The following is a 13,026-nucleotide window of genomic DNA, read 5'->3' on the forward strand; positions in this document are numbered from 1 at the left end:
TTGATCTTGGAGAGATCTTTCTTCTTCCGCTTCTCCTTCTTTCCCTTAGATGCTAGGGCCACATCCTCCTCCTCTTGCTTGACCTTGATCTCTTTGCTGTTGCTAGTCTTCGACTGCCATCTGATCTCTTCCTGGCGAAGAGCTGCCCACATCTCGTCCCAAGGTGGGATAGTCCCTCTGCCTAGGATACTTTGGACAATCACTTCCCAATCTTCTGAGACAACATTCAGAGTTGTCCTCACCATAAGCTCTTGATCCAGTGTCGCTCCTATAGCAGTCAACTGGTCTCGGATCTCATTCAGTCCTCCAAGGAAGGTGTCAATCGATTGACCCTTCTTCATCTGAAACGACCTCATCTGGTTCTCGAGCAACATTCTTCTCTACACAAAAGTATGCTGGTATAGGTTCTTGAGAGCCTCCCACATCTCAACTGCCGTTTCCTTCTTGGCTATATGTGGTACCACATGATCCTTGACCTCGTCAAGGATAATGCACTTGGCCCTCACCATCGCCTCTTCGTACTTGTCGTTATCATTGTCGTCGACTGGGATAACTATAACCTTCAAGGCGAAGTTCTTGACACGATTCCTGTCAAGCACTGATAAGATTCTGGCCTTCCAGACTGTGAAGTTCGATGCTCTGTCCAATCTATCGTGGTCTCTTACCCCATGTAGTGCCATGACGCTCCTCTACTTCCCTCCTGGAAGTTATCTGTTCGCTACTTCCCGTCTAGAAGTTCTCTTCTGGACTCCCTCTGAGTCCTGATTTCCCTCCTGGAAATCCTTCTGTCGCTTTTCGAGATGCCCCCTACTCTGATCATCTTGTGCAACTGCATTGCTGATCCAGGTTCCTCAGCTAGAAACCCTCGGTAACAACTCCTCTGGCCCTGCTCTATCAGGTACTGTTCTGACTATAGTACCTCATCAACTCCACTCTGCAATATTTATGCAGCCTTCTAAACTCCAGCAACTGCCTCTCTATGAACTGCGTCAGCCCCTCTGCCTCACGCTGGCTTTGCGTCACCCCAGATGGGTCTGCGTCAGCCTTCTGGCCCTCTGCGTCAGCAACGCTGGCCTCTTGGAGGCTCTGCCCAGTTCCCGGCTTCTTTTGTGTGGCTCTGGCTGGCTCTGCATCACACTTCTTGGCTTCTGCGCTGCTAGAAACAGCTTCTGTCACCTCAGGACAATTGTTTTCTGCTACTATTGCTTCGCTCGGATGATGTCTTTTAGTCCTCCTATGATCTGCAATCCGGCTCTGATACCATGTTGAAGTTTCTAAGTTTACTTAGTTTAGAAACCCTTCATGCACTTTTCCTGATTTATTCCTACCTACTTGTTATTTTTCTTTAACAAGTTATTTACAAAGTAAATACTGAAAATAAACACCAGTGCATGCTCAACATATTACAGATCAGCAACTAAAAGAAACAAGAACAAACACACCACATGACACCATTATTTTTGGACCAATGTCCTCGGAAAAACCCAATGCGAGAAAACCGATGTAGCTATCTGAGGGTTTTCTTATTAAGCAATATCAGAGTACAATTTGGGTGTCGTAATTAGCCTACCCAACAGAGAATTTCCTTAGCAGCTATATCTCACAGTTTGAGAGAAATCTCTTGGCTGAAACCCCGGAAAACCCTTCCGGCAACTCCTCAGCACAAAACTGCTCCTGCAACCCTAGCGTCTACCCAATCTGGATTGCGTCAGCCCCTCTTTGTCTCACGCTGGCCTTGCGTCAGCCCCAAGAGGCCCTGCGTTAGCTCTAGGAGCCTCAGCGTCATCTACGTTGGCCCGTCTAGTGCTCTGCGCAACACTTGGTTGCCTCTGCATGGCCCTGCATGAGCCCTTGTAGGCTCTGTGTCACCCTTTGGTTGTTGCGCTGCTCTCCTGGCACAATCTCTGCCTTCTCTGTTCCTCTATACTCAATGCCCCTCAGCTGCTCTCCCGATCACTGATTCTATCTCTCTTGGCAAACCCCGCTCTAGAGAATAGAATGACTAATCATCTGGTGTGCTCTCCAAGTGACCCTCAAGCCTCCTCTTATACTTTTCTTGTTGACATCTCAACGGCCGAGATTAAGTGCCTAATCAACGACTGAGATTAGATCTGGCTTGATCCATGTCTTTTGGACCATTCTAACACAAATTCATATTAATACACATTAATATTTTATTTTCCCTAAGTTTAGACTTAGGGACTCCATTAAAAATATTAATTATTTTAATATCTCCTGATCTGTTTAGAATCTGCCCAAACCCTTTCTAAGTATTGGAGATCTCATGTGCCCCAACCTCTCCACCAAATTTCGTGGCTAGAGCCCATCCGATGCTACCCCAAATCAACATATCTTTGCTCATCTATTGATCAAAATGCTCTTGAAAGAATGGAATGCCTCTTCCTCCTAGTGGCCCAATTATAACATAGCCTGATAGCCTACTAGTGGTTAATTTTGACTACATCAACTCTTAACTAGAGTTACAATATAGAATCTTCTAGAGTATTTTACATCACAAACATGTGGCTAGCCCCTTTTCCATGAATAATGTGGGCTGACGGAGCATCCTCCCGAACTATAGGTGTGAAGATAGGAATGTCAACTTCTGAGTGCCATAACTTTTGCATACAGATTCTGATTGACGCACTTCTTGCACCATTAGAAAGATCTTTGTATGTAGAAAAACATGAAATGGTGCTACACTAAGACGATAAAGTTTTATCCCCCAAAAGCGTCGTTTGATAACTCAAAATGCTCCTAGAAGGTTTCGAACGTCGTTTTTCCAAACTGGGTCCCGCCAGTAAAAAGGGTCATGTGAGTTGATTCCTCCACTTTTTCCACTCCAAAAGCATCGAGATGGGTGAAAAACAATATAATGATCCAATTCGGATCACACCTCCCCATTTTGGGAGGCGTTTGGTCCCCAAAAGATTTCACAGAATGAGGTGAGAAAAATTTTCCTCCACCTTCTCTCTGGGGTTCTTTGGAGAGATACCCAACATTATAGCCATCTTTCTAAATTCCATGGTGTATTCCTGCACGCTTTGGCCCGACTTTTGCCTGAAGGAATGCCACCGGATCCACTGGTCCTCCACGTACCCAATGGGATAAAACAGTGACTTAATGAGGGTTTTGAAATCCTCCCACTTAGTCACTAGAGGTTCTCCCTTCAACCTTAGGGTTTTCGCGTCTCTCCCACCAAGTCAGTGCATGGCCCTCTAATTTCAGGCACACGAATGAGATCTTTTGCCCTTCCTTGATCTAATGGACATTGAAATAAACTTCCAGTTGCTGCAACCAATGGTTCAGCTTCAAAGCGTCGATCTCGTTGTGGTACGACTTGATATCAACTTTTGCTTCCATTTTAAATAGGGACTGTGATTGGTTCACGACACTCGAACTGGGTTGATCTTTTTCGGGTCCTTTCTTTGATTAGTTCTCCATTTCTCCCCGATCTTCTGATCCCTGTTCTAATTTGTCCTCTGCATTCGAACCCCCATCTTCTCCAAATATCCCCAGCTTGCTATTCAAGGCCGCCATGAGGAGGCTTACATTGTGGTTGATATCTGTGACTTGTTGTTCCAACCATGTAAACCTCACCTCTGCAGGATCACGAAGTTCGTTTACAGATTCCTTGATCATGATTAGGTTCGTTTACAATTTTTCGGCCCCACCGATCTAGATCCTTGCAATCTCCACAAAATACCCAAAGAAACCTACTCTAATACCAAACGATCCGTAAACTACTGTGGATATTCCACTAGACAGTTCGTCACAATAGATCTGATACTATTATATTAAAAATATAAGATTCTACACTAATACAGTTTTATTAAAATTTAAGATCTGTAGATTTAATTGTAATTAGTGCATGCTTGCAAATGGAAATTATGCAGAAAAGTAGAGAACAAGAAAATAAGCTCACACACACATAAGACACAAGATATGTTCTTTGGGAAACCCTTTCGGGATAAAACCCAGTTGGAAGGTGAGGCCGCTTCGCTCTTTCTCTGTCTAGAAATATGGCTACAGGTACAAAGAAGTAATGCCTGTGGCCTGTGGGCTGCTACAGTGCACAAATCCTCTCTTTGTGCTCTACCTCCTATCTCTCTTGGCTATCTTTGCTCAGCTATGGAACAAAATGCTCTCAAAAGAATGGAATGCCTCTTCCTCCCAGTGGCCTGGTTATAACACAACTCGATAGCCTACTAGTGGTTAATTTTGACTACATCAACTCTTAACTAGAATTACAATATAGACTCTTCTAGAGTCTTTTACATCACAAACACGTGGCTAGCCCCTTTTCCATGAATAATGTGGGCTGACGTGGCATCCTCTTGAACTATAGGTGTGAAAACAGGAAGGTCAACTTCTGAGTGGCATAATTTTTTGCATACAGACTCCGATTGACATGCTTCTTGCGCCATTCGAAAGATCTTTGTGTGTAGAACAACATGAAATGGTGTGGCGCTTAAGCGACAAAATTTTAACCCCAGAAAATGTCGTTTGATGCCTCAAAACACTCCTAAAAGGTTTTGGACTCCGTTTTGCCAAACTGGGTCCCGCCAGTAAAAACGGTCTCATGAGCTGATTCCTCCACATTTTCCATTCCAATTGCATCGAGATGGATGACAAACAATATTATGATCCAATTCGGATCAACAATGCTCATGAGGGAAAGTGTAGAGGGCCTCCTAGATAATGCATCAACAACCATGTTTTGTTTTCCCTTAATATACACTATGTCAAAATCGTATGCTTGGATCTTGCTGACACTCTTCTGCTTCCACTCATTCAGCTCTCTCTGCTCCTAAAAAAATCTGAGACTGTTGTGGTCAGTGTTCACCTTAAACCTGTTGCCCACCAAGTACTGTCGGAACTTGGCTAGTGCATGCATAATGGCTAGCATCTCCTTTTCATTTATGGAATACAACCTCTCATGTACCCGTAGTTTCCGGCTCTCGAATTCGATCAGGTGTCCCCTATGCATCAAAACTTCTCCAAGGCCCTCTCCAGATGCATCACACTCCAAGACAAAGGGCTGTGTGAAGTCAGGAAAAGCCAACATAGGACAACTGCTCATCACCACCTTGAGGTGCTTAAAAGCCTCCTGCACCATATCTGTCCATACAAACACCCCCTTCTAGGTTAAGCCTGTGAGGGGAGCCGCTAGCTAGGAAAATCCTCTGATGAACCTCTTATAATAAGTGCATATGTTGACGAATCCCCTCAACTCCGTCACATTCCTGGGTGTAGGCCAATCTAAAATGGCCCTGATCTTCTCCTGGTGAACCCGCACTCCATCCTCTCTAATCATGTGACCAAGATACACATCTCTGTTAGTCCAAACTCACATTTGGACATCTTGGCATACAATTGTTGCTCCTCTAGAATGTGCAACACCTCCTCTACATGTTGCAAGTGCTCCTCCCAAGTCCTGCTATAAATCAAGATGTCGTCAAAGAAGACCAACACATATCTGTGTAGTTGCGTGTGAAACACGTGGTTCAAGCAAGACTGAAAGGTAGCTAGAGCGTTGGTTAGCCCAAAGGACATCACCAAAAACTCGAAGTGTCCATAGTGACACCTAAATGTCGTCTTCGGGATATCCTGCTCTCTCACCCAAATCTGATGGTACCCCAAACGCAGATCTATCTTGGTGAAGTACTTTGCCCCCGTGAGCTCATCCATCAACTCGTCAATGCGTGGGATAGGATATCTATTCTTCAGGGTCCTTTTGTTCAAAGCTCTATAATCAATACACATACGGAGGGTCCTATCGTTTTTCTTCACCAACACCACGGATGAAGCAGAAGGACTAGAAATGGGCCTGATATGTCCTAATGCTGACAACTTCCATATGGCTTGCTCTATCTCATCCCTGTAAGCCTTGAGGTAGGTATGGTGTAGTGATAACTACATTCACACCCTCTAACTCAATCGTGTGCTCGAATCCCTTGTCTAGTTGATGGCCTGTTGGAATATCCCCAAAGACTGTTGGATACCTTTCCAGTATTGCCTGAATGTCGGGGTGAGGTGGTCGTTGCTGAGTCCCTACATTTAAGATCCTGAGCTCCATAATCCACTCTATATCCCCATGTCGTAGATCGACTTCCATCCGATGTGCTAACACTATATATTGTGGGTACAAATGCATGCCCCTTAATACAACCAACTTCCCTTCTGGTCCAGTGAACTCCATCTCCAACCTCTTCCAATATGTGGTGACACGCCCAAGAGAATAAAGCCATTGAACACCCATCACTACATTGGTGTCGGGAACATCAACTACAAAGAAATGATTAGTCGTAGAGCAGTTCCCCATCATCACGTCATACTAGGGACATATTTGGTGCACTACATGGTCCTGTCCCATAGTACTAAAACTGAGAACCTCTCAAAGGTCTCTGTGTGTATCCCTCTCTGCTCCACCATCTGGGCATCAACAAAACTGTGTCTCTGATCCTCAATGTCAAGTACTTCAACACTCCTCGAAGCGAAGCAATAACTCCTCCTGTGGGCAGGAAAGGGCCTCCTCCTTCAATAGCCTGGTGCTCACCGTCACCTCCATCCGCCTCTTGCTCAACATCATCCTTTGGCTCAACATCTGAGAAAACCTCTATATAGTGGGCCTTGACTTTGGTGCATCTATGCCCCAACGCCCATGGCTCCTGGCACGTGAAGCACAACTTCCTCCACCTAAGGTCTCTCATAGTCTCATCATCCAACTGCCCACGCCTTGACATCTCCCTCTATGGCGGGGGCCTGGTAACTCTACCCCTCTGCTGAAAAAGAAGGTCTAGTAGGTACCGGTGCCCTAGCCTTGGGAATTGCATCCTCCAAATCTCGAGTCCTGCTCACTGCATCTTGAAGCAAAGTAGGTTTGTTTGACCTTACTAACCCATGCAAAGGCTCAACTAGGCCCTCCACAAATAGGAAAGCCCTCCTAGCCTCTGACAAACCTAGTATCATCACGAATACCATCAAGAACTCTGAGATGTAATGCTTCAGGTGCCCCATCTACTTGAGTTGAGTCAGCTCTCTGAATTGCACCTCAGGGTCTCTCCTATCAAAGCGCTCTACCACCCTCTAGTAAAATCCTCATAAGAGGTCACACTGGCATGTCACAATATGGATAGCCCATGGAACCACCAATCATGGGCTTTCCCCTCCAAGTGTAGAGTAGCCATTTTAATGGCTTCCGCCTATCTATTTAAGATGGAAATAAGTATTGAGTTTTTCAACCCAAGCTCTAGTGGTGCATTTGGAAGAGCCATCAAAAGTGGGAAGGTAAAACCTCCCAACTGAGCATTGTAAATCTAATCTCTACGAAGAGGAGCTACTGGTTCCCTTGCCCTTATTGTTGTGCTTGAGTTGGCAGTAGCCCTTAAAGGTCAAAGCCACTCGAAACTCTTCCCCCATTGATTGCCACTCACGAAAATAGTCCCCCATAGGCATCTCATCGGCCTCTGGTTGCTCTCCAATCTCTGTAGTCAAGAATGTTGCCACGGTAGATCTAGGTGGTCCATTATAAGTGAGAGGGTGGCTAGGATTGTTAGTGTTCTCAGTGTGGTGGGATGCAGCTGAGCTCTCTCCTCCCATGAACTCCCTATGGCTATCTCGGATGCACTGCTGTCTCATTTCATCCGTCACCTCCTTCTACCCCCTCACAATCTCATTCAACGCCCTTAGGATGCCCTGCATAGTGGTGTCATCTTTGCCTGTCATCTCGACTGTCTCCTCCTCAGGGACCTCTGAATCTGGGGTAATTTCCAATTGCCTCTCTTTACTCTTGTACATGTACCTCTGATACGTTATATTCTCCTTATCTCCTGGGGTCATAAGAAAAGTCTCTGACAGTTGGCCAGATCATAACTCTGATACCACTGTAATATTCCTAGAGGAAATATTAAGTGATAACAGAGGCAACAATGAACATGCAACCAAAAAATTAACACACACAAGCAAAATGATTAGCTACACCAGAAACTGCACCAAATGTTGAGCCATTTTATTAATCTCATGGAAATGGAGTACAAAAGACATGGGTAGATAAACCTGGGCTTACTACAGCAAGCAAATCCATACCCAGGTGGAAATCATGATGCCCAAGTGCTGCTTAAGCTCCCAACCATGACCTGTGTTGACCCAGAATTTACTGTTGTTGCAACTTGCTGTTGGATGAAAGATGGGATTTCAGACCTCCAGAATGGTCACAAAATTTTGAAACTTCTGTTGTAGGACTTCCTCCCTCATATCAATAAAAACCAAAAAGGGTTTTTCTCCAATCCAACTCTCCGGGAAACCAACAAAAAGTGTGAATTGCCCAATGAGCCCTCATGTACGCACTGCTGAGAATGAGTTGTTTTATACTACTGAAATTCCCCTCCAAACCCCTACAACTTCTCCTGCAAATTTCCTCCTCAATCTCCCTTATTCCTCCAGCTCTTCCTCACCTCAATTCCTCCTTGCCCTTGATTCCCTACACAAACCCGGAAAAAGCCCTGCGCTAGCCCAAAAAGCCTCAGAAATCATTCTGGAATTTCCCCATGGATTAGACCTGCAATTGTTCACAAATCACCATCAAATAATCAAGGGAAATTGTTCTATAATTCCCGGAACTAGATATGCTTTGGAGCTGGTTTCCCCAAAGAGTGCAAGTTCCCTTCTGCGCCCAGTCTGCTCCCTGAATTGGCTGATTACTCCTGCAATGTCTCCGGAACAGCTCTGCAAATATGAGATAGATGCTCTCATAGAGTGGCACTCGAAGTCCACTGAAGGTAGAGGTGAGATTCCCGCCCGGAAATTTCTTGTGCTAAGCAGCACGAGTTGACTTCGCTGAGTAGCACAAGCAAACTATGGTTCTGATGTGTAAAATGACAAAAGTTCCAAAATGGAGGCCTCTTCTCCTATTTATAATTGTTGTTTCCCTTCTCTCCTTGTGGGCTCCACAATTTGACTTCCCTTCCTCTCTCCTTCCCTCCAATTCGACTTCCCTCAAGGAGTGCAAATTTCTTCTTGGGATGGTCCCCACAGTCCACTATGCAATTGATTTTCCCTTTGTCTAATGTTTGGAGCCTCCTCTTTCACACAAAATTAAATTAATTGACTCTTACCCAATTTTCTTAATTTTTGTGCACAAAATTTGTTCAACACCCAAAATTGCAAAATTGTGAGACAGCCTTGGCAAAATTTAACTAGAGGGAATATTACAGTGCAAATTACTAAAGTACTTGGAAAGAAATTAAGAACTAGTTTCTTGAAGGCCAAATCAAGCAGACCAAATTACATGTACAAAACTCCTGATGCAAAAGAAAACGAAAATGTAACTAACATATAAAAGGCACTTATAAACTCTCATATAAAAGGCACTTAGTTTACCCGATGCCCAAGAATCTCATGTGTCTTTTGAGCAACGTGCTCAGCTGTAGATTCTTCTGCAAAGGTGACAAAGCCAAATCCTCTATGGGATATTTTCTTTGCATCCTGCATATCATACAAATAAACCAACAGATATATTTACTGGAAGGAAAAGCACCTCAACTGCTGAGGGAAAAATAGATCATTGACAACAAGACTTAGAACTCTAAATTGCACAAACCTTTGGAATGTATACATCTAAAATGTGCCCATACTGGCTAAAATACAGTCTCAAGTCTTCAGTTGTTGCTTCAAGTGGAATGCGACCAATGAAAATCTTTTTCCCCAATCCATAAGGAGCTGCATATAGAGGAGATTTACCATAGTTGTCAATCATAGTATAAGATGGCCATGGGGGAGGCCCTCCAACACCACTTAAAGATGAAGTACAAACATTAAAGATGGCTGAAAACTACCACAGACTCCTAGTCCTGGTGTCTCATCCAATGGTGAAGCATGATCAACTGCAATCTGCAGGATATCAGGCAAGAATAATATTTTAATTCACACCAACCTTTTATTGTTATTAAGGAAACCATCCAACTCAAAGATAGCATATATCAATAGATCTCAATCAATCAAGAATCACGTATTGCTACAGATCTATAAGACCCCCAACACACAGTAGCAAATAAAAGAGCTCTTATCTGTGTTTCCTGATGCTTTGTTTAGAGGATAAAATGGAAAGTGCATGTTACATTTTAAAGTTATACTATGAAGACTGAAGCAGGTAAACAAAACTATACCAAATGCCCAAGGATCTCGTGTCTCCTTTGAGATACATGTTCAGCAATAGACTCTTCCGCAAAAGTCACAAAACCAAAACCTCTATGGGATATTTTCTTTGCATCCTATAAATTTAACAAACAGTAACTCATTCATTCAGAAGGAAAAAAGAATGAAATGAAATAGACAAAATAAAATTTTCTAACAGAACAAAGGAGTTCCTCTGTATTTTGACCTTCGGAAGATACACATCCAAAACCTGACCAAATTGTCCGAAATATAATTGCAAGTCTTCAGCTGTCGCTTCAACTGGGATACGCCCTACAAATATTTTTCTCCCCACTCTGGAAGGAGCAAAATTAGAATCAGTTGAGCCATATTTCATGGCTGAAGAATCAATAACCGATAATCCTGGTGAAGGCCCTCGAATTTGTGATGCAGGTGGACCTGCTGGCCACAGGTTGGTTCTTCCATAGTTACCTTCATATGTATTTCCTATAGCCACAGATCCTGGGAAGTCATAACCTCTAAAAGCTGACATATCAAAAGTTCCATACTGTGCTGTGTTTACGTAACTGTTAAAAACCCCACTGGCTCCAGGAAAGGTGGTTTCCCAAACCTTCCCAGTCTCCTCCTGTGGGGCATCACACTGTTATTATACATCCAAAAATAATAATAAAATAAAGAAAAATGAGAAGCTATAACTCAACCACACAATAACAAGGCTAGTATTATCACAAATGCCCATTTTCCAAATTGTCTATACTCTATGGCCGCAAAAATATCAAAATCTGAAGCATTTTTTCTGAAGCATATTCCAAACATATAAAACAGAGAATGCAAATCTCATCACTGGCATGCCTGTGCCTTAAATGGGTTAAGAATAACATGATTAGGTTCTCACCATCTAGGTTGATAACTGGAATAATTATCTGAGGTCAATTTTACAATATCTCCTTGAAATCATAGCTTAGAGATTTGGATTTGAATGTTGTCTGATGTGTTGGCAGAATCTTTCACGTACTATGCCATGGTGACAGTTTAAGCCTAAAATTCTTAGCTAAGAATTGCCAGACTCCAAAAACTTCAATCAGGCAATTAGTAGACTCTTAAAGTTGAATGAGGGAGTGGATGTGAAGAATAAAACCAACTGATAGCACAACTGATTTGCTCCATCAATTTGAAGGCCAGAACTAAGGCTCATGATGATGATGATGATGATGATGATATATATATATATAGTAACCAAATAATCCTTTTTCTTACAATTTTTTATTTTATTTATAAAGATGAAAGAAAACCTCAGTAATAGTTTCAGTACTAAGGCAGCTCCTTTCTTTTGTATTACAGGTCTGATAAGAAACAGGTTTTAAAGATAAAGGTGTTAAAATATCGCATCTTTTTGTAGAGATGCTAGGGTAAAATGTATGCATCTCCCAGTACATTGACTCTAAAATCATGGTATTATGAGATAATTTCAATTTTAGATCAAAAAGTTATGGCCATTTAAGGTTATGGGTTGTAAATCTTGGCAATTTTGGGATGTCTCCGGGAATAGAGTAATAAGGAATGATGCAGAAAATATCTGAAAAGAAGTCGTGACGATATAATGTGATATGACTCTTGAGGTCTAGAGTTCTAGTTTTTGAGTGTTCAAGTAATTCCGTCTCAGGCTAACCCAGTATTCTCATCTATGTCATCACAAGTATTTATCTGTACAGCACATCAAGGTCATTCCAATCAAAAATCCTCCTGTATCACACTTCTGTACCTAAGTCAGTGCAGTAATTCTGGCATAACTGTCCTTTCTTTTCTCTGAGTGTAGGCTGTCTTTTTGTGCATCAAAGATGCATAATGCAACTCTATTCTTGCATTTGTTCTCCTAGTTTGGGCCATAGTATCTCTTTCCCCTTTGGGACATACACCACTTTGAATGAAGCCAAATTCTCCTGTGAAGGTTGATTCTTTATAGGTTTTATTTCTCCCTCTCTAATTTTCTAGTGGACTATCATGGAATTCATAATAAAAAAATTATACCTGATGGATTTATGCTGGGAATTTCTATGGTATTCTTGTTCCATAACATGCTCTTTTCTGTATTTACTTTAATTTTGTTGGGGTTGACTCATATACTTCTCCAGTATGATGTGTTACAGGTATTCAACTTAATTTCTATGTTGCATGAGTTTCTGGAATGTGGGAACGTTGGGAACTTGGGTACAGGTGTCGGGAGCGGGTAGAGGTTTCCCCAAAATTTACAAGAAACGGCTAATCGGGAACGGTAATATTATATAATAAAAAAATTAAAAATAAAAGAATATAATTATATAATAATCAAAATTAATATTAAACCAAAATATTCAAATATTAAAATCAATTTAAATATATAATCTCTCTTATATATAAATATATTCTCTGGGTGTCTCTCTTCTTGAGTCTCTCCCTTTTATATATATAAAATATTAAAATGTCAAGTTCATTATCAGTTCTCAGACACATGACCAGTATTTGAAACAATTTGCCTTAAAAATACAAAGGAACAATTTTACTTATGTTTCTCTAGTTATTCTTATGAGAAAAAGTAAAGCGACTCTAATGGTTAAGCATTGACTGCCACATACAATATGCACACAATCTTCTGCGATAAATATACATAAACAAAAAAATAAATACTCATCAGCGTGACATCCCAAATATCGCTTTTACATTGAGGTGTCACACGCTTCCTTAACCCATCAAGAGATTGCTCCAGTTTCTCAATTAAGGATATCGGTGTTAAGGATGTCTTTGGCCTTTCTTCCTGCAAAGGTTTCAACAAAGCCTCATGTTTTGTGGGTAGTTCAACATATTTGTCTACATGCTTTGTATTCCCCAACCCCA

The 13,026-nt window shown here is 42.1% G+C and overlaps 1 protein-coding gene across 7 annotated transcripts in view; it reads right to left on the bottom strand.

The window, feature by feature from the left end:
• The window catches only part of LOC149227915 (putative RNA-binding protein C660.15), a 215,063-nt gene that overhangs the window by 64,316 nt on the left and 137,721 nt on the right, over window positions 1–13,026 (bottom strand). For 5 of the 7 annotated variants that reach the window (XR_016247826.1, XM_089377980.1, XM_089377978.1 and 2 more), the window contains exons 6-10: window positions 10,382–10,780; window positions 10,167–10,271; window positions 9,837–9,891; window positions 9,602–9,720; window positions 9,382–9,486 (exon numbers count right to left, since the gene is read on the bottom strand). Coding sequence is in view for 6 of the 7 variants with exons in the window: in XM_089377980.1 (XP_089234106.1) it covers window positions 9,382–9,486; window positions 9,602–9,720; window positions 9,837–9,891; window positions 10,167–10,271; window positions 10,382–10,780 (783 nt within the window). In the remaining variant the exon portion in view is untranslated. The remainder of the gene's footprint in view (window positions 1–9,381; window positions 9,487–9,601; window positions 9,721–9,836; window positions 9,892–10,166; window positions 10,272–10,381; window positions 10,781–13,026) is intronic. The other 2 variants (XM_089377981.1, XM_089377983.1) reach the window with 2 other exon arrangements.

The sequence above is a fragment of the Pinus tabuliformis genome, chromosome J, assembly GCF_031772625.1.
Source record: "Pinus tabuliformis cultivar Carrire ecotype Pingquan chromosome J, CPIR1, whole genome shotgun sequence".
NCBI classification, from domain to species: Eukaryota; Viridiplantae; Streptophyta; class Pinopsida; order Pinales; family Pinaceae; genus Pinus; species Pinus tabuliformis.